Here is a 24899-nt window from a genome sequence, read left to right as displayed (position 1 = left end):
GGTGGCTGCTCCCCATCCCCGTCCCATCCCTGGGCTGGCGCGTCCCGTGGCACGGCCGGCCGGAGACCTCCCGAGGAGCTCAGCGCTGCCTGTCTCTGCAGCACAACTCTCATCTATCTGGACCTTTCTCTGCTCTGACTTGGGCCGTTTTCTTCTGCCTTTTGCTTATATATATTATTTGCAACCCACTGCACCCAAAATACCGACTGATCTACTTGCTCTTAGAGTGTGAAGTAATAGTTAAATGAGTAGTCTGGATTATTTTTTTTCTCATTTAGACAGAAGAAACCAGTTCAGCTTTGACCATGCATGTTACATTTTAATTTTTTTTTTTTTCTCATGCCAAGAAATACAAAGAAAGTATATAAGATATACCATATCATCCTGCAGAAAAAAAAAAAAAAAAAAAAAAAAAAGAAACATCTATCAGCAAAGAGAAGCGCCCGGCTGCAATTCCTGACGTGGTCATGCTGTGTGTGAGACGCGGCTCTGCCCGTTTGGCTTCAAACCAGGAGGAGCCGGTGCGTGGACGGCGGTGACGGCGGTCGGGGGGGAGAGGGCCTGCGCTCCCACGCCAAGGGTGGGCTCCTGGGCACCATCTCTCAGGGGCACCTGCTCCCAAGGGGTATCAGGGTTGCCTTGGAGAATCCTGCGCACGGTCCCTTTCTGATGTTTCCTATCTTGGACGGGTATTTATAGGTTTGAATTCCGCTACCTACTGGTGTCAGCAAACGCTTTACAAATATTCCCACTTTGAAAAGGCTGCTTTCCCCCACCCCCACCCCCCCCCACCGCCCCCTTGGCTTGTGCCCAAGCGTGGGAGCCTTCAGTCCAAACCTAACTGTCTTTGCCAAAATTAAAGGGTGTACGCTGAAAGAAAATCGACCTTCAATCCGAAATTATTTCAGCTTGACTGTGCAGCCCTGGCTGTGGTTCTGTGACAGGTAACCGACAGGTCAGTGATACGGCAAGGCTGGGGGTATCAGGAAAAAAGAAATAACGTCATGGGACCAGCCCAGTGGGTGCGTTTCTGCAGCCTCTCCCTGGAATCAAACCCGATGGAAACGGAATTTTAATTTTACCTAAAAGGCGGGATCTACTCCCCTTGTCTACAGGGAGAAGTCTGTGTGTGGCAGGGCAACGACGGCAGCGGTACGTGCTGGAGGCCAGAGCCCGAGAGGAGTGGATTCCCTACCCGCCGGTAACGCCTCTCAGGGAAGACCATCAACGGCATCTCGTTGCCAACCAGACCTGTCCCGGATTAAAGGAAAGGCAGAGGGAGGGAGGGGAAAGCCCGTGAGACTCGTGCATCGCTCTAGGGGTAGAAGTGCTGAGGGGAAACCACGTTAAACTCGCGAAGATGGGGAGAGAGGGGTAAACTGGAACGGAGTGAAATACCGACCAGAAAAAGAAAACTCATCCTCAACGCAGCAAGCTTTGAAATCAAATCTTTTGTCGCTTGCTTTCCTCCCTTTTGTGCTCACGTCCCTTTGGTCTCCCCTGCAGGACCAGCCAGCGCGTTGCTGTGACCCACTGACTCGTGCCAGACCTTTCCTGACCGTCGGTTGTCGCGTCCTACGAGAAGCTGGTATGAAACCACGCTAGCTCGTCTGCTCCGCAAACCACTCGTTCGGCTTGGACCTTCAATCTAGCATTGCTGTACCCAGCAAGGGCTCTTCTGTGCCGCCCCACAGAGCCCAAATGGGGGGCAACGGGCACAAGCTGGAGCATAGGAAGTTCCATCTCAACGTGAGGAGGAACTTCTCGACTTTGAGGGTGGCAGAGCCCTGGCACAGGCTGCCCAGAGGGGTGGTGGAGTCTCCGTCTCTGGAGACATTCCAAACCCACCTGGACACATTCCTGTGCCACCTGCTCTGGGTGACCCTGCTCTGGCAGGGGGCTGGACGGGGTGATCTCCAGAGGTCCCTTCCAGCCCCTGCCATTCTGTGGTTCTGTGACTGTGCCCCAAACCCTGGGGAGAAGAGCCCAGGGACACCGATGCCAGTGAGGTGCCATCAGCCACACACTCTGCTCAGAGACTCTTCCCGAGCAGTGCAAACTGTGTATTTATATCCCACCAGGACCTCACACTTGTCGATCGTAACTCCTACTTCCAGCTCACATTTAGAGACGTTTCCCACCTTCTCCATCTCTTCAGCAAGCTATCCTCCTACCAGCTCAACTTCTCTGTCAGGTAAGGTTGGCTTCCCACCGCATTGCTTGGATCTCTCGCCTCTCCCCTTATTGCCTGCTTCACTAGGGGGTAAAATTTGTCCAAATCCCGAGGGTTTCGTGACTGGTATAGTTGCAAACACAGAAAACTTGGTTTTGACGTGCTTAGAGGAGGCTGCAGCAGGTGGCAAAGAGCCGTGACATAAGTAATAGGGCTTGTGTGTGGAGACGGAGAAGGGAAAAGTCTTCTCGTGACATGCTTTTCGTGACGGCCCTCCTGTGTGCTACAAACGGAGGTAAGGAGAGGAGCGGTTGTGCCTGGCTGGGGACAGCAAGGTGCTTGTGCTTAGCTGGACACTCAATCAGCAAACAATCGTGAGGGACGCTCTCGTTCCCCAGGTGTAGACCAGAGGAGGAACCGTGCCTGCTGGTGGCCTCGGGATGAGGTCCTGCCATGATTTAGCTCCTCGTGACGCCGTCGCAGGTGAGGTGTGCGTCCAGGGTCGGGGGCTCAGCACCTTCTTCCTTCGCGAACGCGAGCTCGTGCACCCGAGAGAGCCGAACTGGCAACTGGGCTGGGGTAAAACCCTGCGTGATGCGGGGAGCAAGGATCTCGTGGCAAAACCTTCGCGAAACAACGGCCTTGCAAAGCGGGGGGAGCGGGGAGGAAGGGACTTCCCAGGTCACCCTGGGGAGTTTATTTCTCCAGCACTGGAGAGCCAGGCTACCAGGAGAGAAGATACTTCGTCAGGAGTAACTGTAGAGGTTTTCACCTGGATTTAAGCGCAGGATAAGAACCAAAAAGCTGTATTCAAGAGCGCAGAGCAATGCAATCGTATCTAATCAGAAAGAAGATTAAAAATTAAAGGAATTTATGCCTTGGTTTCTCTTTTTTGCTATACTTAATAGTGAGCTGAGAAGCAGTCGCCTCAGCAGCCTGATGCTACGGGCTAAGACAGGAGGCACAAGCCGCATTTGGCTGCATGCACCCGTGGGGTTTTTTTGGGATGAATGAATGCATTCTGATGAATTCGGGTCCTCTAGTGCTCGGTGTTTCACCAGCCTGGGCCTTCTCCTGGCAAGGACCATCGCAGCTGCCTCGCGAAGCCCCCTCGTTCCTATGACTTCGGGTACCCCAGTTTGTTTTGAAGCGTAGTGTGTGTTTGCCTTCGGAAAAATGCGATTCAAAGGAAATCTGTATTCACACAGGGCTCTATGGAGGAGGAGAAAGAAAAATGGGTTTCTTTTTGGAGCTGTACAACGCACGTGGCTTTGAGCAACTTTGCCATCCGTGCAATTAGAGCAGCGGAACGCTAACTCACCTCGTGGGGGGTGGCAAGGTTTAATCCTTTAGATGTGGTAAAGCACTTCAGATGAAAGGCTTTACATAATGATAACGGAGCATTTAAATTCTTACTTAATAAATACTTGGCGCTATCAAGTGCTATAACTCACTGCGGCAGCATTCCCTGAATGTCGGCTCTTCCTGCCCAAGGAGGAGCTTGTTTGGCTCTTCCCACAAGCTGAATTTCAGCAGCTCGAAGAGCGAAGGACAGAAGATGCACGGACGGGCAGCACTGCCCTTACGGATCTCAGGGAAAAAAAAAAAAAAGAAAACAAACAAAAAAACCGCGTGTTTCCCAGCAAGCAGCTTTCAGGTTCGCGCGTTAAAGAAGGAAACATCTGGGGGGATTTGGGGGGATTTCGCCAGCCAGAAGTTCAGGGTTCGAATCGCGGGGGGAGGGTTTCTGAGGGGCTCGGAAGAGGAGGTCCGGTGCCGGGGGGCAGCCTGGCAGTGGCTGCAGGTGGCAGCTCAAACCCAGCAGCGCCCGGCGGCCCCCGTTTGCTGAGGCCGACAAAAAAAATGAATTGCAAAAGAAAGGTTGCAATTTTGGTCCATTTTAGAAGCCAATAGTTTGTAATAAAGCCCTGGCAAAGGGGTGATGGGTGGGAGTGGAGCCCAAGAGAGTGCTGTAGCGGTGCGCTATTGCTCTGAGTCCCTGCAATCCCTTTTAATGTAGAGAAAAACGTTAACGGCGTGTCCAGGGGATTTGGCTTTCTTACCCCCTGGATTCAAGTAACACCTAGCAAAAGCGAACCCTTTTAAAGGGGAGCGATCAACCAGGTGACGAGAGAATTTTCACAGCTTTGCCCGTGAGTAAATCCGCTACCGCGTGGATTTCCAGTGGGCCCCTGCCCTGTGCCAACCCCACGTGCGCACACATGCCCCAAAGAAGAAGTTAGTGCCGAGCAGTGACCACCTTGTGAAGCTTTTTACGGTGCCCGATAGATTCTGCGCGTAGACAAACCCTCGGAAGCATTAGATTTGGTCTAAGGTTTGGGTTTGTTTGTTTTTTTTTTTTTCCCCAGGATATTGATGGTGGGGAGCAGAAGTGCCCTGAAACACCCTATTTCTCAGCGCGGTCCGTATTTCTAGGTGCCAGGCTGCCAGCTGGAGACAACAGAAAGGCCGGGGAATGCAGCTCTTGGCCACGCACTTGTGCCTGCAAAGTTTTGATAAAAGAGGGAGGCTCAGCTAATACGGAGCCAATGGATATGGCCAGAAGCCATCTACGAAGCCTGAATAAAATAACAGGCGATGAAACTTTGCATAGTCTGGTGTGGCCGGAGAGAGGACCAACCCCAGTAACAACCCGCGGCAAGGACAGGGTGAGGGGGAAGAAGAAGCGATGGGGTTGGAGGGAGCGCGTTGGGATCGGATCCTGCGGGGGAACGGACGAGGAGCCGCGTATTGTGGAAGACGTGGCGAGGCGCGGTGTACGTATACGCAGATCGGGAGGAGCAAAGTCTATTTTCTTGTTATGTTAAATATAAAACCTTACAAAATAATACTGCCGGTGGAACTGACCCCAGCCAGCCCCGGGGATGCTGGAGATTTCCAGAGATGCAGAAGAGCAGGTGAGGGGTGCAGGGACAGGAGCCGGGATCTTAAACTCTTCAGTGCCTCTGGAAATCTCCTGGAAAGCCCTAAGCTGATGCCCAAAAGGGTCGGGGAGAGGAGGACTGACAGCGGCGGGGGCTGGATCATGCTGAAGCTTTTGTGTGATGGACGTGACGTGACATACACGCGTGAGTGGGTAGGACGGGCTCTCCGTGCCTTGGAACTGCTGCTACGGATTAACCAGGCTCTTTTCTCAGCGCCACGAGTGTTAACCTCCCTTTGGGTGCGCAGAGAGAGAAATGGGTGGTTTCACAGAGAAAGCGTTATTTTTCCTTCCATTAAAAACCCCACCATGGGATGCGGGCGAGGAGGAGCCTGGCGTTCTCATGCAGCAACATCCCGCTCTGCCAGCTCTGAATCTGCCCTAAGTGATAAAAGAGCTCGTAGGAACAGACATGGAGAACATTCCCAAAGGCATGCAAATGGTCATTGTCTCTTTTTTTTTTTTTTTTTTCATCAAAAATACAAAAGAACCCACCACATCCTCCAGCTTTTGCGGCTGCGTTTCGTTCGGAGCAGAGCCGTGGTCCCGCTGCAGCTCTGCTCTCCTTCTCCTCCGTGGAACAGCTCTCAGCTCCTGACGGCAGTTTGAGCTTTGTTGTTTTGTTGTTTTGTTTTTTGTTTTTTGTTTTTTTGTAGAGACAGAGAATTTGACGATTTAAAAACCAACAACCCCCCAAAAATTCAGTGACTTGTGCCAAAATTCTTAGGAGGATTCTTCGAAATGTCCTGTTCTCGCCTTAAATTTTTCTTTTAAAATAAGCTTCGTTCTTGAAACTCTCTCCTCCGCTTGTACTTTAGTGGTCTCCCCACTCCGTGAGTTCTGCTGGAGGGGAATGAGGTAGTGGATTTCCCCTTTCTCCTCTCCGCTTGGTGTCCGATGTTCATTCCCATTCCTTCTTGCGATCTTTTTTTATCCCATCACTTGTACAAACTCATTTCCAAGAGGCGGTGAAGTAGAAGCATGCGTTCCTTCCGACGGCGCTCCAGAGCAGGCTGTCTAGGGCTGCCCACCTACACTGTGACAATTTTTTGTTGCAAGGCTGAAAGTAAAAACCCCAAAAGGAAAGTTGTCTTCCTCCTCTTCGAGGTATTTGCATGCTGAGATGTCTTCTAGGAAACTGTAAAATAAAGAGAGTCTTAGGGCAGCTTCCAGTAGTCACAGACATTTCCCTTATGCTCTCGGTTGGGGCTCTGTGTGTTTCTGAGGTTCCCGTTTGCCTGAGCTGCATGCTGGTCATGCTGGTTTCATAGAATCACAGAATGTTTTGGGTGGGAAGGGACCTCTAAAGGCCATCTAGTCCAACCCCCCCGCAGTGAGCAGGGACATCTTCAACTAGATCAGGTTGCTCAGAGCCTCATCCAGCCTGGCCTTGAATGTCTCCAGGGATGGGGCCTCCGCCACCTCTCTGGGCAACCTTTGGCAGGTGAGTTGACATTTGGGAGGTTCCCCAAACATTTTGGGATTGCATTTCTGGGCAGGTTGATTTGTGTCCTGAAACACTTTGTTTTTACCACGCTACAATCTTCTAAACCCACCACAGCCTTTGCCAGGGCAAGACCTTTCACCAGGGGGACCTTGTATGGTCCCCTCTGCACTATGGGACAGCACAGGGAGGACTTTCCATTCTGGTCATTTGAAGAGTGTGTGTCGCTCCTTCAAGGAGCCTGTTCTCCAAGGTGTTTTACGTGTGTGTGTGCAGCTGGCGATGGTCAAACTAGCCTGGACCGTACAGGTGCTAAGTGCCCCACCACAGTTGGGGTGGGAATGGAGCACCACCTGCCCTAGGGTGGTGGTGGGCGGTGGGCAGGTGTGTCCTATACACTGGAGGCAGAAGCCAGGTGAAGTTCTGGGCTGGGGAAAAGAGAAGGAGACGTTACCTCTGAAGCTGAGTGAAATGTAGAGCACGATGATGATGGTCCCCAGGACGATGGAGACGATGCTGAGCAGCCTGGCCATGCGTCCGAGTCGCCGGGCTCCGTCCATGTCCCCTTGCTGCCCGCTGTTCCTCGACTGAGGCGGGGGAAACACAGAAAGAGGGTCTGAGAACGGCTGCGGCTCTGGGGCGACTCTCTGGCCGTAGTCCCCAAAATGAGAGCTGCTGCTTCAGCGGGGGGCTGGACCTGCCACCCTGGGCTCTCACGGGACGGCACGCGCGGTGCCTCCATGATCCCACGGCTTTGACACCCTGTGGTCCTGCTGAACCGACGCGCCTGGAGCAGCCCACCTGGGATGCTGCTCTGCTTGCCCCAGTAGGGGCTGGGCTGGCTCAAGTCTGTGTTTTATTGGCGTGACTAAGAAATAGCCCCAGCGTGGGGCAGGAGGCACAGCGCAGCCCCAGCCGGCAGCAGCCCCTCTCTGACTCTTTTCACGGAAAACCCTGAAATTCCTGACTTCAGTCCCCAGGACTGCGCCGGGGACTGCATCCCCCAGGGATGCCCCTGCCCTTCTGCCGCTTACATACAGGAAAAGCATCCTGCCTCCATCGTCTTCCGCAAATGTACGTGTAAAGCCATTTATATGCATAAATATATATATTTATGTGTATAAAGCAGATTTATGTATATTGCCAGTTTAACTATCACTGACAAACTGGGGAAAAAGAAAGCAGTGACATTTCCAAAGCGGCGGGTGGCCTCTTTGCTGGCCGCTGGAGCTGAATGGGAGTGCGAGAGGACTTTGATAAAGCAGGCAGTAACTGCTGGCTTTCATCTTGCGATGGGATGTGCTTTGGTGCCTCTGCATTACCCTGAATTTCTGCATCGACGTAGATGGGTTGTGTTCGCCATCTCTGTTTTTAAACGCAGTCCTCCTACAGTGAGTTCCTGCTCCTGTGTGTGCTGCAGGGAGGGAAGGCATAGTCCATATAGCTTCTCCGTTCTGCTTCTAGTTCCGTTGTGATTTCCCCTGCTGCTCTATTGATTTATTCGAGCAGCTCAGTGAAAGCTTTCCTCTGCCCTGTCACTAAAAGAAAGGGCTTGCTGGCTGTGGCAGGGGTGAGGAACGGCGCGGGGGAAGGCGCTAGTAGGTGCCTGGAAATTATTGTGTGTGGACTCGTTAAGGGATGAAGAGAGATCCCCAAGAGTCGGAGCCAGAACAAGACTTGCCTGTTGGTGGGCGCTGGCGTCTTACCGGGAGGCTCTCGGTGGGATAAACTGCAGCGGTCCTTGTCTTTGGGAACAAGGATGGATGGAGAGCACGGCTTGGAGCTTCCCTTGGACACTTTGCTTTTCCTTGCTCAGTCAGGGCCGGCCACCGATGGGCTCGGCAGAGATCCAGCCCCTGGGGGCATCTCCGGGGGGGTTAGTGAAGCACCCCCGGGGTCTGCCCCGCAGTGCTGCCAGGGCCGCAGCTGCAAGGGGCTGGGCGGGTTGAGCAGGATTTGGGCTCACACCCACCGAGGACAGACATGAGAATGGGTGGCGACGGGCTCACCAAGACCTTGCCTGGTGCCTGACGGGGCAGTGAGGGCCATGCTGTGGCCTGGCTCCTCTGAGCTTCAGTGCCAGCTCTCTCGCTGCCCGGCGCTCAGCGGCGCTGCTGGGCGGGAGAAGCCACCGCCTGAGCTGACCACACACCGCACCCTGAGGACCAAGCACCGCTCATGAGAAAAAGTATAACAATACGCAGATGCATGGTAAACTTCCAAAGCGATTAAATAAGAAACGATCCTGTTTCTAGCTCTTGTAATTGGCAATCATTTGGTTCCCAAGTGAGAAACACCGAAAGTAAGAGTTCCAGGTGGGGGAGAAGCATTAGTGCTGAGAGAAGAGCCCAGAGCGCTCCCCAGCCTGCCGGAGCCAGGGCGCTGGGCTTCCTGCGCTCGGCCGAGGGAGGACCTAGCACTTAGCAGAAGGGCAGCCGCGCGGTACCCCGGCGAGGTTATTACGGTGAAATTACTCACCGTGCGTCAGCATTCGCTGCGTGTGCGGTGGAGAGGCTGGAGCCCCTTCCGTCAGCAAGACGGGAGCTCCCTGCTCGGCAAGAGGCAGACTAGCACGGCTCTCCGGACCGAAAAGCCTTCCCGAATTCATGCAGAGCCCTTCTGCCTCCCGTGAAACCCATCAGGAAGGGCTTTTGGAGCGAGGGAAATTGGATAAGGAGTTTTAAGGTCCGTCTGTAACGTTATCCACCTGGTCGGGAAGGGTTGGAGTGGGGGGAAAGGGGAGAGACCAAGGTAAGGAGCCCAGCACCTTGATCCGCTGGAGGCGTCAGGCAAAACTCCCCTTGACCTCACCGGGGACGGGGCTTTTGTAGATACTTTAACTGCCTTGAAGCGGTTACTCTTTCTTTAGAGATGCTTTTGAGTATTTAACGTTTTTACGTGGGTTACAGGCTTCTTCCCCTGCCCCATCCACCTCCAGCCGCGCTGCTGAGCTGCGCTGGGTCTCAGGAGAAGGGGGAGATCTGGGGCAGGCTGTGGGGCCGGCAGCTCCCCCCAGCAGCCCCGTACCATCTGCCGGCTCCTCCCTTTGGAGCGTGGCTGCTAAAACTGGGGGAAAACTCTTGAACTGAAAAAAAAAAACAAACAAACAAAAAAAATGCTAGTTCAAAAGAGTTAAAGGTGGGAGTGTATTAAAACAATCCCACTTTCCTTTCAAAAAATGTGTATCTCGGAAATAACAACTGCGCTGGAAAGGGTCCCCTGTCAAATGTCATTAAAAAAAAAAAAAAGAAAGAAAATTAAGAGTCAGGAGGCCTAGCACAGCTCCAGCACCAACTATGAAATATCACTGAGAATTTAAATGAATAAATACTTGACGTTACTACCCCATTTCCCCCATTCATCCTGCTTTAATACCACCTCCCCCCTTGGCAGCACCGTGACCAGAAGGCCCCCAGCCCAGGCTGTGCGCTGGCTGCTGCTCCAGAAGGTAAAATGCGGCTTTGAAGGTTTCCACGTACTCATTTTCGTTCGTATCGCCACGTCAGTAACGCAGTGGGGCCTCAGACAGGCGGCTGCTCCCACCGCGTCACCGCAAACGTCCCACTCCGCTCACGTGCCACCCTGTGTAGAACGTCCCCACCGCCGCCACCAAGAGAGCTCAAGACCTTCTTCCTTCTGGCCTCGACAGCACGTTTGACAGACGATATCTAAAATTGATGGGATGCAGCCAAGAGCCTATTTTCATTACAGAACAGGAGGTGACAAAATGAAGCTTCATGGGCTGGTGGTGGGAGCTGGGGGGGACGCAGTAGCCCAGGGATTGACAGGATCCCTGCCCTGCTCACTGACAGCTTCCAACAGTTGGGATTTATTTATTTTTTTTTTTTAGGCTCAGATTTTTTGTAACAAGTGTAATATTTTTGCAGGGTGTGGGTTAGATTGCGGTGAAATATGCAGTTTTAGCTGTCTCCTAGGGAAAAAATATAGGCTAACGAATTTGGTATATTTATCACTACAGAAGTGTTTGCTTCTCGTTTATGCTGAACAATTATGAAAAATACATCAGCATTGGCACGGGGTGTTTAGGAAGCGTTTGTTACTGTACACAGATTATTCATCGGCGTGGCACGGATTGATTACAGCTCTCTACTATCGCTAATCCTCTGTTTTGCTTTCCCCATGAAAACACGAACATCTTGTTTATTAATCAAGACTCGCCGAGGCAGAATATCTCGGGGAAGGCTTGAGGGCTACGGGGGAGTGAGTCACTGCGCGTGTGCCAAGGGACTCCGCGTTACGGCGGAGCATGAGAAAATCTGAAGGAGCCCAGAAGCGGGGCTGTACCCCAGCACCCCCGGAGCCAGGTCAGCCTGGGTGGTTCAAAGGAGTCATTCATCTTCCCTGTTTTCAAACTATCTGTTCCAGTTACTGTTCTGAAGGGTTGGGGTTTTTTTCCCCTAATAGATCACCGAAGTTGTCTTGTTGCAAATGAAGGCAATTACTCTCCTGTGCTAGTCCCAGGGATGGACAAGATGAATTGTCACCTCCTCTTTCCCAATTTATGAACCAGCTTCGGATGCACTCTGCTGCCTTCCACCAGCTACTCAGAATAAATCATTAATCCTCGACACTTGCGTTTTGTTGAAGAAAACATTCTGAGAGAGGTATAAGTCAACATCAGACTTAGATAGATGACTGTGCCTTTTAAAATGTGTAAGGATAGTTTGACTTCTCCCACATCTTTCAGGAACGGCAGTACTTATTTTGGACACCAAGTGCTGCGCAGAATTGCCCTTGGCGTTACTTTATGCTGGTTCTGGCTGGAATTGCCTTTCTTTTTCTACTTCTCTTCATTTGTTCGGAGTTTTGTACGCTGGTAAGTGACCTCCCTGCTTCTTCCCCTGATGTGGCTGCACTTCGGTAAGCAGAAGGGATTCGATAACAGCAATACAGTGTGTGCGTGGGGGGGTACCCGTCCCTGCCCTGCCCTCCTCTGAGACGGGTCCCACGGGGCTGCGCTGCCCTGGTGTCCATCAGCCCCGCTCTCCGGCTCGGGGAGGGACCCAAACCCCTTAGTGCAGCCAGGGCCTCCCTTGGTCAAGAAAACGCACCCAAGGGTCAGCGGAGGAGCCTCCAGGTAACTCGTTTCCACAAGACCAGCATTATCAGGAACAGGCTGGGGGCTACAGCCGGTATTTTTTTTTCTGCCGCCTCTGGCCATAGGCCCTGCCGGGATCTGAGAGCAGCTTTTGAAAAATGATTTATGAGACACTGAACCCAAAAGCATTCGTTTGCTTTCCTCTCTGGTTGCTCCTTATTACCCAGAAAAAAAGCTTTCATGTGCAAAAAGCATTGACTTAGGAAAGAAAAATACAATTGCAGAGCTAAAGGAACGTCAGCAAATTGTGGAAAGGTCCCCCTGCCCCCCTCCGGATGCCAGGAATCACGAAAACCTGGTTCCTGCTCAGATTTGCACATGATCAAGTGCTCCTGGGTTTTATTCTGTGGGGAGACCTAAGCCTGTGGGACCCTCAGGGGTCACTGGGAACTAAATTCCTCCCTGGTGTAAGCAGGTGAAACATCAGCTGATGCTCCAAGAGCCGTTCCTGCCGGCGGGAGGACCCAGCCAGGTGTTTCCTGGCTCTCCAGGGTCAGCACAGAGCAAGGATCATTCCTCATCCTGCTCCGCTGATGCTGTGCGGGGGTCCCTGGCTGGCAGGTGGGGGGGTGATGGTATTAGGCATGGCCAGGAGTAGAAAGAGCCGTGATAAATCAAGTGTCCCAGGGGACAGGGAGTGCAGGGGCGACTGTGAAGGTGCCAGGGAACGTGCGCTGGCTACTAATGAGCTGTGTGCACTAAAAAGCTTATCCTGGAGAACAAGCTCTTCCGAGTGCACCTTCTGCCTCGGCGACCCCAGAGGGCTGGGGTCGGGCATCCCCTTTGCCAGATCTGGGTGGGCTCTGGGCACCGCTGCCAAGGGCCTTGGGAGCAGAAGGCAACCAAATAGTCTTACTGCCTTGTTGGTCCTTCCTCCCTTTGTGTTTAAGACAATAAACACACACCGGTACCTCGCTGTCTAGCACTATTGACTGGCTCCTGCTCTTTTTTCACTGCTTACTCTTCTACTCCACAGGGCTTATGTGGCCCAAGGCACATCCCCGCTGCGCCGGAGGCTCTAACGCCTGCAAGGGAGAGTGTGAGAATCTATTTTGCATGAAGGCTAATGTGGTTGGAAAATCCCCGTGAGAGCCCTTGTTTATTACCATGGATATGCAATACCCAGCTGCTTACCCTCTCGTTGCAGCGCAAAGCCCAACAAGGCTGGCCCGCTTCCCCGTATGCTGCCTAAACAGGCTCCGCCACACAACCGTACTACGCAGATGACAGCTGGCACTGGCAGAAATGATGATTCTTCCTCAAAATGGAAACTGGTCTCCCTAGAGGACTTTTCTGTGGCAACTGCTGGTGTCTGTCTTCGAGTTGGTGGTGGTTTTGGGGGGAAGTGCTGGCTGCAGGTGCCCCTCGGTGTATTTCTGCATAGTAAGCAGGTAATTGCTTTCCCTGAGCTGATTTTCAAAGAAAAGATTTGCCTCTGTTGCAAATCGAGGGCATAAAAGGTGCCTGGGGAGGTGCTGTAAGGCAGTGGGGTGTCCCGATGGGTAAGGGGGTGGCCGTGCTTGCAGGGCTGTGCTGACAGAGCCACCTGCACCTGAGATGGGTGGGAGGCCGCTGGCTTTCTTCTCCCCTGCTCTGGTGTTGGTGTATTTGCTGAGGTGTGGGGGATGTTTAATGGAAAAAAATTGCTTTTCCACAGCAACTAAAAGAGCTGCAGGTGCAACCCGTCCCTTTGAAGTGTCTGAGGACAGGAACCGGCCCCCAGCCGGGGTCTCCCCAGTGCTGCAGGGCTGGGCTGGGCTGTGAGGAGGTGCGGAGGGAGATCCCTTGTCCTTGCTTCGCCTCGCTGCTCCTTCCCGGGGAAACCCGGCGAGCCGCTCTGGACCGCTGCCGGGGCGGCAGGGACCGAGCTTCCCGAAGCCACCGGGCTTCCCGGAGCCCTGCCCAGGCAGCGTCCGGATCCCACCCCCGAATCCCGGGCAGCCCCTCTCCATCCCCCGAGCTGTTCCGGCGTCGGTCGCCGGCTCTGCCGGGGGTCCCCGCCGGATCGGAGAGAGCCCCTGCCCGCCTCCACCCGTCTCCCTTTCCCCGATGGCAGCGTCCTGCGGGAGCCGAGCAGCGGCACAGCCCGGTGGAGCTGCGGGAGCTGTGCAGGCGTCTCCCCCCCCCGCTCCCCGCCGCGCCCACTCACCCCCCCCCGCTCCCCGCCGCGCCCCCCGCTCCCCGCCGGTGCAGCACCGCGGACAGCTCCGGCCCCGACCGTCGGGGGCGGCGGCGGCGGCGGCAGCGCCGGGGGGGAACCGGGCGGGTCCGGTGGCGCGGCGGGTCCCGCACTCACCATGATGGAGAAGACGAGGGCCACGACGTTGATGGGCCAGACGGGGCAGAAGCAGGAGAAGATGGCGAGCACCAGGTAGTCCCGCGGGCGGCCCTGCTCCGGCGCCGCCGTGCTGGTGGCCGTGGAGGAGGCTCTGCCCAGGCTGAGCCGGGACGGCGAGAGCGGGGCCGCCTCCAGGTGCCCGACCGACACCGACTTGTAGGCGAGCCCGTGCCCGTTGCGCTCCGCCTCGCCGGGCAGCGCGGCCGTGAAGGATTTGGAGCCGCGGAGGCCCTTTTCCTCCCGGCCTTCGGTCGGCGCCAGCAGCTTTTCGGTCTCCTGGAAGCGGGTGGGCAGCGCCGTGCCCGACCCCGAGCCCGAGCCCGAGCCCCCGGGCGCGGCGCCGCCGCCGCTCGCCATGGCCCGGCGGAGCGGGCACCGAGCGCGCCCCGCCGCCGCCGCTCTGCGCTGGGGGCTCGCCGCCCCGCGGGAGGCCGTGCCGGAGGAGGGGCCAGCCCGGTTCGGCCCCCGGGGCAGGATCGGGGCCGCGGACCGCCCCCGGGATGTCCCCGTTCCCCCCTTCCCCCGCCCCCGGGCCGCGCTCAGCCCCCCGTGCAGGCGGCGCCGCCGCCCCCCGGGGATGCTGGCGGGGGTGCGGCGGGGTGGAGCGGTGGGAACGCCGGGGTGTTCCCCGCCGCCTCCAGCCCAGCCCTGCCCGAGGCTCTGTCCCGCCCCACCGACCCCCGGCTCTTCCCGGGGGCTCCCACGGGCACCGCTTCACTGCAGCGGTATGTGAAAGCCCAGCCCTGAACCGGCTCGGCTTGTGCCAGCGGGGCTCGGTGGCCGCCTCCGGCCCCGCAGGAGCAGGGGGATGACGAGGGCAGCTCTGTGCTGGGTGCCGGTACACACAGCCCTGCTGTCGCTGGGTCCCCCCTGGCTGAAAGCCTTTCCCCAGGCAGGTGGGGGACATGCGGCACAGACCAGACGCTGGGCGGGGTGTGGGTGCCCGGCGGTAGCCCTGACTCCAGCCGCTCTGGGAAAGCATCCTCCCCAGGCACAGGGGGAGAGGAGTCCCTGGGCACACTGTGCGGAGCTCACCCTGCTCTCGCTGCCCACGGGTGACCCTGGAGACACAGCAGCTGGGGACAGGGACACCAGATGAGTGACAGATACTGCGTCCCTACATAGGACCTGCAAAGGAGAACGGGTGCTGGTGCAGGGGTGGGTTACGTTCTGTGCAGCAGACAACAGCATCCTTGGGAGCAGGGGGGTAAGGGGCAGGAGGGAGGACTGAAAAAAAAAGCCCAGAGCCTGGAGGCCTGGCAAAGATGGTTGTTTTCCACCCATTCTGTATTATGCTTCAGTTCCAAATTTGTCAGGGATTTCCCTGGCAGTGAGTGCCATCTATGGGGCACACCCAGCACCTTCTGCCTTTCCCAGAGGTGCCCAAGGAACCTGCTGCTACCTGGGGCTACGTCCGCGATGCCCAGCGCTACCCAGAGCCTGCCAGGCTGCTGCCCCCCTGGGATTTGTCCCATCCCACAGCCTCCAGGCAGAACGAGGACCCGTGTTTCATACACGTAAACCCAAAAGCAGTCGGGTGACCCTGCCCGGGGGGGGGGTGGGTCTTGCAGAGTTATTATGCCTTCTCCCTGCTTCTGCCTCTCTGGCCATCTGCTTCCATCCGTCTTGCCTTGACTGGCCACCCAAGCTGGGGGTAAAACCTGGAGATGCAAATTTGGGTGGAGCAAGGGATTTGTGTCTGGGTTAGGGCTGGCTTTCACTTAAACCTTCTTTGAATGCTGCTATCGCTTGGCTTTCACTCCCCCTGTGATGCAGACCAGGGGCATGCCGCTGCTCCGGGGAGAGCCAGAGCAGGGGAAGCCACTCAGCGCAGGGATGCTGTTGGGAGAAGCAGGATTCCTTCAGCGGACATTGCTGCAGGCCTTCTTCTGGCAGGGGGAACATCTGTTGGAGATTAAAGCCAAGATGCCTCACACCGTCAGCACTTTAAAGAGGCTCCTTTGCCGAGCGAAGAGCTCTCTCTCCTGGCTGCTGGTAGCTTTCCTCTGCTCATTTCCCAGCTGCCTTGTCCCACCCGGGGAATAAGGGAGGAGGAGGCCCTGGGGAGGGACCGGCACACTGCAGCAGAGGATTGAGACGGTTGTTCCAGCGTGTGTCCCTCCAGCAGGGAAAGAGCTCAGGCTGCCCTTGGTGTGTTGACTGCCAGTGCCAGGGCTCGGCTGGGAGCACTGCGGGGGGAGTGGAAGGGCTGGAGGAGTTCTGCGGGGGCTCAGCACTGCGGGAATCACGCAGCACGATTTACCCTGTCCAAAAACCTGCCGTTTAGTCATGTGTGTGGCAGTAAACCCCTGCCTAATTCCTGCAGTAATTCCAGTTTGCTGAATCCCAGGCAGAAGGGAGCCCTCCCAGCTGGTCTGAGCTCTCTGAGCCAGAGGGTAAAATTCCAGTTAAATTCCCCCTTCCTCCACGCCACTGGAACCAGCCAGGAGCACGTTATTGGGCCGTCCCACCAGAGCCACTTTGCTGCGATCGGGAGGAAGCCGCAAACGGATGGGTGGGTTTTCTGAAAGCCGACATCTGTCTCCCCTCCCAGCCTGGCCTCTCAAATCTGCTGGGCACGAATGTCTGCAAAAATGAGCTTAGCATCCAAAGTCCCAGGGCACTAACCTTTCCCTGCTCCTGCTCCCCTCCTTCTCCGTCAGGAGCCAGAGCGACCAGCCAGCCAAGGGCTTTAGTGTGATCCCCACGGCCCATCTGTCCACCCCACACATATTAACAGCCAGTGCCCTGGTGCTGGGTTTGTAATTCATGTTTTCTCACAGAGCAAGCAAGAGACAATAAATACCACTGACAATCGGCAACAGTGACACCTCGCCACAAGAGACACAGAGCTGGCACTTCCAGAGGACTTTCCCCCTTCCCCAGTCTTCCCGCAGAGCGGAGACCCACAGCCGGACAGCACTGGGGTCCCGTATGGCGTTCCGGTGGCTCACAGCTCTCACCAGCATTGCAGCCGAGCTCTCCATCCCACAGCCCTTCTCTCTCATGCAAATGTCCCTTCCTGCTCCCCCCATTTGTCCCGCAGATGCGTTACCTTCCCAGCACCGTCTTGCCACCCCAGCCCTGCAGGTCAGTGGATGGGGAGGCATTGCTGGTGTCCCCAGCTCTGGCAATAGCCCAGCTGCCAGGGGACTGCCCCAGCCAGGGGCTCTCGCAGGCTGTCCATGTATCTCTGCTGGCCTCGCAGCCCCGGGTGGTGGGTCCCGCCGGAGCAATAGGCAGGGCTGGGCACGGCGTGATCCTCCTTCGGGTTCTCGTAGTTCTGGAGCTGCCTCTCAGGGGAAAACATGGTGTAGAGAGGGGACGGAGGGCAGCGCTGAAAGCCGGCGGTGCCTCCATAACCGGGCTCCCAGGGGAGCTGGGGGTGGGTGGCCTTCGTCCCCGGCTCCCGTGCAGGGACCCCGGCCCGGCCACAGCACTCAGAGTGGGTGCAGGACCAGCAGCGCCCGGCGCCGTGCAGGGACAGGGACAGAGCTGTGATCCTGTTGATGGCTCGCCGGAGGGTAGCGATTTTGGAAAGCCTTTTGCCACCGAGGTCATGTTTGAGGGCCAGCCGCAGGGCATTGAAGGCTTGGTTGTAGTCCAGGATCCTCTTGCGCTCTCTGACATTGGCAGCCATCCTCCTGGCCTTGGAGCGCACCGGCCTGCTCCTCTTCCTCACCTTCATCCCTTCGGTGTCCCTCAGGCAGGCGGCTGCTTCCCTCCCCCGGGGGACCCACAGACCTTGCCCGTAGCACGCCTGGGATGCAGCCCCCGCTTCCAGCTCCTCTTCCGAGCTGTCGGGCTCGGCTGCTGTGCTTTTCCCCATGGCTGCTCCGGACATTCCGCAGTGAGGGGGAGCGGGAGAGGTGCTGCTGCGGTCCTGCCTCCTGCAAGGTGTGGGAGACACTCCTCCAGGGACACGCAGCTGCCTCTAAAAACCCCATGGCGGGGCTCGTCACGTGGCTCCCCGCCGACCCTCCTCACCTGCCCGCAGGTGTGCTGCCTTGCGGAGAGGCACAGGGCGAGCCCTGCCTGGCCTCTGCCCACCGGGATGCTCCTGAGCACCCTGCCAGGCTGGAGTGTGGGACGCCGGTGCCGGGGTGCCCGGAGTTTGCAGTGGGATGCCCCCAGGCCCCGGGAGGAAGGGGGTGAGACCCCTCTACCAAGCACACGTCGCAGTGGTTGCTTTAGTCTGTGCTAAGAGTTCGGTCACTGCAGGAGTTCCCTGTGCTGCTCTGCCCTCTCCTCCCCCGGGCAGGCTGGCGGCTGTGCCTGGGCCAGGTCATCCCTGGGTTTTATACCGTGACGTGGGGCATCACCACCCTGGCACCGGGGATGGGCTCTGCTCCCCCACGCTCACTCGTGCTGCAACATTTCTTTTATTTCACGGCTCGGGGAAACTGGGGCACGGAGTGATGGTGTTGCTGAGGAGAGCAGCGAGTCTGGCGCCTGGGTGCAGGAGGAGACAAAATGACTCCTGCCCCAGGAACGGGGCCGGAGCACTGAGCTGCCTTTGAGACAGCAACTTAGGGGTGCTCCACGCAGCGGCACCCCGGTAAGCCGGGAGCATCCGTGGGCACGGAGGTGGGTGGGTGCCTGGACAGGAGCAGCCCCCCGGGGAGCCAGGGGAGGAATGTGGGGGCTTGGCACGCCTCTGCCCTGCGGAGCAGGAAGCAGGAATGTGGCAGGGGGAATTGGGGCAGGTGATAAAAGAGCTAAAGTGCTGCCTGCCTCCAGAGCCTTCCTGTCCCTTCCCAGCAGCGGGGACCCCGGGGGCAGAGCTGTCTGGGCTGGTGCTGCCAGGCCTCCCCGGCACTGACTCTGGGGAAGACGATGCTGAAAGCAGCTCCTTGTTCTCTGCATCCCCAGGCCGTCAGGACAGAGGGACTTGCCAGGTGCGGCAGGTCCGGAGGCCATGGGGAGGGCCAGGTCCCCATCCTCGGAGCAGCGTGGGGCTGCCACGTGTGTTTGCCCATCATTTCATTAGCGAGCAATCGCTAAATGCCTTCCTGTGTGAGGGGTAACATGTTGAAAAATGGCCCGGGAGTGGGTCTGACAAATTGTTGGGGTAACTGGCGCAAAAGCAGAGCCCCGGGAGAACGTGTCCCCCCTTGATCCATCCCTTTCTATCTGATTGTCCCAGCTCACGTTTATCAATAGCCACAATTAGCAGGGGGCTATTTGTCTATTGCCCTTCTCTTCTCTTGACTCTTTGAAGTTGAAGCTAATTTAAGTGCCTCTGCTCCAGGAACCCAATAAATCAGGAGCCGGGGCCTCGGGGAGAGGGGAGGACCAGGCAGCAGGACTTCAAAGGGAGGTGAAGATTGCAAATATTTTTGAGCACTCACCTGTGCTCGCCGTGGCTCTCTCGTTCTCGCCAGCGGCCTTCTGGCCTCCCAGTCTTGCTCTGCCCTCAAAAGCGGATGGTCCCCCAGCCACTGACTTACCTGGTGAGCTCAGCTTGGGAGCAAGGGACTCTTTGGGATGCTTGAAAGCCAGCAGGATGTGCATGCTGGGCGCACTTAGAGACCTGTCTGTCCAGAACCCAGCTAAGCAGGATGGATCCCTGACGTGGGGATGCTTTTGCTGGTGTGGGAGGTCGGGAGGTGCGGTACAGAGCAGACAGGGAGGTGGTTGAGCTGGGCACAAAGCCCGGCCCAGCTGGGGCGATGCTTGGGCAGAGGCAGAGGGAAGGCAGCAGCCCACCAGGCAGGGGAGAACCCGCCGCCCCCGTCCTGCCTGCAGCCCCCAGGAGCTCACTGGGGAGCACTGCCGGGGGTTCCCATCCCAAAAATCTCAGCAGCGGGCAGCCCCGGACCTGCAGGGAACCAGCCCCAGCTCTCAGAAGCGGGCAAGGCCAGACTGTAAATCACGGGTCATCGGATGCCACCTGCCGCCTGTAATTAGTGCATCCCGCTGGGCCGTCCCCACCTCGTCCTGGATGCTTCCTACCTAGGTGCCCATTACAGGGTGGGAGGCCAGCAGGAACGCCCACCCAGGCCCTGCTCCCTCGGCCCCCGCTGATTTATCACCGTGCGCTGGAGAGATTTATGGGCTGAGATGAGGAACCAGAAATGTGTTGTGAGGCTCTGCCGGGCCCGTCTGCCTGACAGATGATGAAAGAGCTGTAATTATCCGTCGCCATGAATAAATCAGGCCACTCACAGCAACCCCCCCTCCACACTCCCTTCCCAGCCTCCATGAAGGGGTTCAACCCCCGGGGACACCCCACCTCTCCAGCACGTGCCACACTGAACCTGGGGCACTGCTGAGCGCTGGGCACCTGCCCGTCCTGGGCAGCATGGCCACAGCTCTCGTGGGTCCCACAGCCCAGAAGCATGTTTTTGGGAGTCTTCGCCCCTAACACTGATGCTGAGCAGGGGCTGCAGCTCCTGTAAAGGGCCCAGGACTGGCTGCCCTCACCCACATCCATCCAGCACCCCCTAAAACCGCTGCTGCTTCCAGATGAGAGCTGCCGGGACCATCTGGGATCACAGCCCTCCCCGGAGATGAAACCCAGATGGGGTGGTGAGGGGGCAGCCGACATGGGCTGGGGGGGCTGCCTGGCCCCTGGCAGTATCCCAGCACCATCCACCCTCTTCGGGAAGGCTGCACTGGGAGGCATGGCTGTGCTGGAGGGAGGCTGTGCTGCCGAGGTGCAAGAGCCAGGGACTTGCATGCAGGGAGATGCCCCCAGCTCTCAGGTGGTGACGGAGGGGAAGGAGGAGGAGGTTGTTGCGACACTGCCTGGGCCCCGTGGGTAAACAAAATAGGACGCTTTTTTCCTGCTGGGGCTCAGCCAGGTGGCAGAAGGGACTCAGGCCTGTGAGTCATCCATAGCCATCATGCAGTACATGGGAGGAGGCAGGGGAAGGCAGGTCCTCGCGGCTGCCTGGAGGCTCCTGCCTCTACCCCCAGCACCCCGCGAGGTGCCACGTCCCAGCACCTGGCATGACACAAGGGAAACACCCACCCTGTCCAGGCCGTGGGGTTGGAAAGCCCCATCCCGTGGGGTGGGAGTGCGGCGGGGGGTGTGCACTTCCCTGGCAGCTTAAAGGCAGCGGGCACACACGCCATGGCACAGAGTGGGCAAAAAGCCTTACGTGGGCCTTCATCACCCACCACGGTAGTTTGTGCCTGTCCCTCTGTCTGGCGGGAATGGCCCCTCCATCCTGAGGGGATGTCGCAGGGTGGCCAGGAGGCGAGCAGAGTTCCATAGCAAAGGCCGGGGCACGCATAGGCGGAGGGGAGGCACTGGAGCACCCCGTGCCTTTGAAGCTCAGCCGTCCCTGGCTCGGGGACCAATTTCTTGCAGCGCGTGGGATTGTTTGTGCCATCAGCTGTCGCTTCGTTAACTGCTCTGACGCTGCCGACGCCGGACCACGGCATCCTCCCGGCCCACGGCATCCTCCCGGCCCACGTCCCGCAGCTCCCCCGGGGGGAGCCCCGGAGATGGAGACGGAGGTACCGCAGGTGGGAACAGCCGGGAATACAGCACCGCATCCCACTCGGGCTCCCCAGCTCCATCACGGGTGCACCCCGGGGAGCGCTTGCGGTGCTCCCCGGTGGAAGGAGGCGGCAGAGGCGGAGCTGCCCGGTGCAGGTGACCGGGCCGCTCCCTCCACGGGGCTCGCAGCCGCAGCCGAGCCCGGGGGGGGCGGTGGCAGCGCTGCTCCCCGCCCCGGCGGGGCCGTGCCGAGGCGGGGCGGGCCGGGGGCGGGCACCGACGTCAGGCCCCGCGGCGGCGGCGGGGGGCGGAAGGCGGCGGCGGCGGCGGGGAAAGGGGGGGGGCCGAAACTTGGGGCCGGGGCGGGGGGATGGCGGCGGTGGAGGAAGCGGGCGAGGCGGCCCGGGCGGACTTCGCCCGGCACTGGCAAGCGGAGTTCCCGGGAGAACCGGCGCCCCGCATGGAGCTGGGCTCGGTACGGGCCATGGAACGGGAGCTGGAGCGCTGCCGCCGCCACCTGCGCCGCCTGCAGCGGGCGCTGGCCGAGGAGCGCTTCAAGGTGGGCTACCTGGAGGCGGCGCTGTCCCGAGCCCCCCCGCCGCCGCCGCCGCCGCTGCCCGCCGCCCCCCGGCCGCCGCCGGGCCCCGCGGGCAGCTCCCCGGAGGGAGGCAGCGGCGGCAGCTCGGACGCGGAGGACGCCTCCTCGGCAGGTGGGTGCCGCGGGGGGCCCCGGGCCGCGGCACGGCCGAGAGGGGGGGGCACCATCCCCCCAACCCCGCGTCCCAGGGCGTCCCCCAGCAGGGTGTCCCCAGCCCCCGCGCCGTCCCCGTCGCGTGGTCAAGGGCATCCCCGGCTCTCGTGCTGTCCATCCTGAGCTCCTGTGCCATACCCATGGCGCAGTCAAGGGCACGCCGTGCCACTCTGTCCCCATGTCCCCGTGCCGTGCCGCTGCTAAGGCCATCTCGAGCCCTTGTGCTGTCCCTGTCACTCTGTCGATGCACCCTGTGCTGCAGCACGGTAGAGGATCTGGTGCTCTCCCCAGGCTGTCCCCCCTACGCAGCCAGGGGCACCCCATGCCATCACATGGCTGAGACTGCCCCAAGCCCTTGTGCCATCCCCGTCAGGCAGCTTGTGCCGCCCCCAGCCCTTGTGTTGTCCCCATCCCACCACTAAGGTCACTCTAAGTCCCTGTCCCATTGCAGAGGGAATCCCATGCCAAGGCCTCATCCTTTGGCATGCAAGGACAGAGGGTGGCTGGCCAGTCCCCTGCAGCTGGCTCTTGGTGATGTGCTACTGGCCCAGGAGCCACCTCTGGGGCTGGGATGCTGCGGGAGAGTCACTTCCTCCAGGTGTGACCTGGCTCACGGGGACACCTCTGCTTGGGTGACGCCCTGTGATCTGCCGTGGGGAAGCCCTGGGGCCACTAAAGCAGAAGCATGCCGGGGTGGTGCGGTGTCCCCAGGGCGTTTCGCTGGGCAGATTGAGAACAATGTTATTTTGCAAGTGACTGGCTGTTTCGTGGCGCTGAAGGCGCAGCCAGCCAGCGCTGTCACCCGTCACGCTGTCCTACTTCCAGCGGCCTGGAAGTTGTTATTGCATCAGCTTTAATCCCGGTTCAAACACAGTCCTGACAGCTAAGGAATGTCACTCTTTACGTTGCTAATTCTCCAGCTGACTTGAGTTAATTTTCTTCTTGCTCGATTGTTTGGGGTGGTGGTTTTTCCCCAAGGCTGTATTGTGCTGGTTTAAGATTGTCTGGGTCGCAAGCACTCTGATGTCGAACTGTGCTTAATATTTAGCGTAATTTATATTTATTGCATTAGTCTACAGGGCTGGGGAACAGCTCAGTTTCCACTTCACCTTCCTGAGCTGTCTGGAGGTGGAATGTCCAAAGTACATGGCTGCTCTCCGTGTTGTCTCCGTACCGCGCCAGGCTGGCCCGTGTGTGTTTGTGCCTCTCCCCATCAGTGGGGATGTGGGAGCCTGCTCCCAGCCCCATGGCAAGGTCTAAGGGCATTCGATGCGTCGCCTTCAATGGGCCACCCCAAGTCCTTCTCCAGCTCCCCGTCAGCGGGCAGTGGCTGTAGCTTTTGGAGAGCTGCTCAGCGGCCGAGGGAACTCGAGTGCGTCGGAGCGACCAAGCGCAAATCCATCTGATTTACACTTGGATCCTGCGTTTTATTTATATCTGGGTAATGTTCCTGAATGTTCCCAAACACCCAGGGATGTGCAAGGCTGCTCTCAGGCCTGGGGGCTGTCATTAAAGGGACTTCCCTGGAGCACAGCCTAAGGAACGGGTCTCTGAGCCCCCGAGGGTCCCGGCTTCGTAACCCAGAGGGGTCCTCCAGCCCCACACCACCCTTCGTGGCAGCTGGGCCAAGACCTTTGCAGCCGGTCAGGGTGAGTCTTTTGGGCAAGACCATGAAATCTGGGGTTGCTTCTGCTGTGATTAAATGTGGCCTCTTCCTCTTCCTCCTCTTCCTCCCCTTCCTCCCCCAAATGGGTCTCCATCATGGTCCCTGGCTCCTGCACTCGTCCGAGGAGGCAGCATCCCCTCCGCCGAGCTCCCGGCTCCTTGCCCCACGGCACAGCCGGGCTCTGTGTGGGCATTGGGTGACGGTGGCGGCCATGAGCAATCCCCAGCCTTGTCCCGAGCCTTTTCCGGGCATCAGCACTTTTCTTTGTTACACGTTATAAGGGCGCCTGTGTGCCCTGACGGCGCTGACATTTAAAAGCAGAATTTGAGAGTACAGTAAAAAGTGTGTGGTCATTGCCCGGATCCCCCTTTCTCCGGGCAGTTGGTTAACTTAGTTCTCCCGTCGTTTTCTTCTCACTTCTCTTTATTTTTCAGATAAAATTAAAAATGCCTGATCGTGGTGCTGTTTGCTTCTCCTGCCAGCAGTCCGTGCGGTGTGTAACTCTGTTAGCGCTGCTCTGCCTGGGTCCCTCGGTATTTTAATGTGAATTTTGGAGCTTAACGGTGCTGCAGCTGTGGCCGAATGTGGTTGGCCCCCGGCGGTTTCACTGTAACCTACGGCAGCGCTATCTGGACAGCAAGCGGAGGAGCGTTGAATATCGTCTTTATGGGAATTACCAGGGAAAGACAGTGGTTTCCTTTAAGTAGCTTGTGCTTAATCTGATTTAAAGCGAGGAAATCTGCAAGATGCCCCTGTTTGCAGCTATTGCATGAGAGCAGCGCGTGTGACAGCCAGATACGCGATCCTGGCATCTGAGATAACGCCTGTGCCAGCTCACCCGGGACCAACAAAATCTGAGCGTCAGCGAGCAGATGGCTAAAAACGAAGCGTGGAAAGGACTAAAATTCCCTTCATCTCGGCCATCACCTGTTCCCTGTGGCTAAACACGCAGCTGGCCTCGCAGCTGAGTATGTGCGGTGCCGCGCGTGGCCGTGCCGGGCGGTGGTCGGGGTG

General features: G+C 58.0%; 3 protein-coding genes across 4 annotated transcripts in view; 1 reads left to right on the top strand and 2 right to left on the bottom strand.

Annotated features, from left to right (window-relative positions):
- Window positions 1–4200: 4200 nt before the first annotated feature.
- TRARG1 (trafficking regulator of GLUT4 (SLC2A4) 1) lies at window positions 4201–14446 on the bottom strand. Its single transcript, XM_063342557.1, has 3 exons — window positions 13977–14446; window positions 7016–7148; window positions 4201–6255 (listed from the first exon to the last, which is right to left on the bottom strand). Exons 1-3 carry the CDS (start codon window positions 14373–14375, stop codon window positions 6248–6250), a joined length of 540 nt encoding a protein of 179 aa, XP_063198627.1. The 5' UTR covers window positions 14376–14446; the 3' UTR covers window positions 4201–6247.
- A 2663-nt stretch (window positions 14447–17109) lies between these two features.
- On the bottom strand, window positions 17110–17862 carry BHLHA9 (basic helix-loop-helix family member a9). The gene has a single exon (XM_063340423.1). The coding sequence runs from the start codon at window positions 17860–17862 to the stop codon at window positions 17110–17112; it is 753 nt and encodes a 250-aa protein (XP_063196493.1).
- A 3899-nt stretch (window positions 17863–21761) lies between these two features.
- Window positions 21762–24899, top strand: part of ABR (ABR activator of RhoGEF and GTPase) — a 42238-nt gene continuing 39100 nt past the window's right edge. The window contains exon 1 of one of the 2 annotated variants that reach the window (XM_063342583.1): window positions 21762–22178. In XM_063342583.1, coding sequence (XP_063198653.1) covers window positions 21839–22178 — 340 coding nt within the window. In that variant the 5' untranslated portion in view covers window positions 21762–21838. Of the gene's footprint in view, window positions 22179–24405; window positions 24854–24899 lie in introns of those variants that run through there. The other variant, XM_063342587.1, reaches the window with a different exon arrangement.

The sequence above is a fragment of the Chroicocephalus ridibundus genome, chromosome 7, assembly GCF_963924245.1.
Source record: "Chroicocephalus ridibundus chromosome 7, bChrRid1.1, whole genome shotgun sequence".
In the NCBI taxonomy this organism is placed as follows: domain Eukaryota; kingdom Metazoa; phylum Chordata; class Aves; order Charadriiformes; family Laridae; genus Chroicocephalus; species Chroicocephalus ridibundus.
The sequence above is the reverse complement of the archived record's forward strand: the minus strand, read 5'-3'. Positions and strand labels throughout refer to the sequence as shown.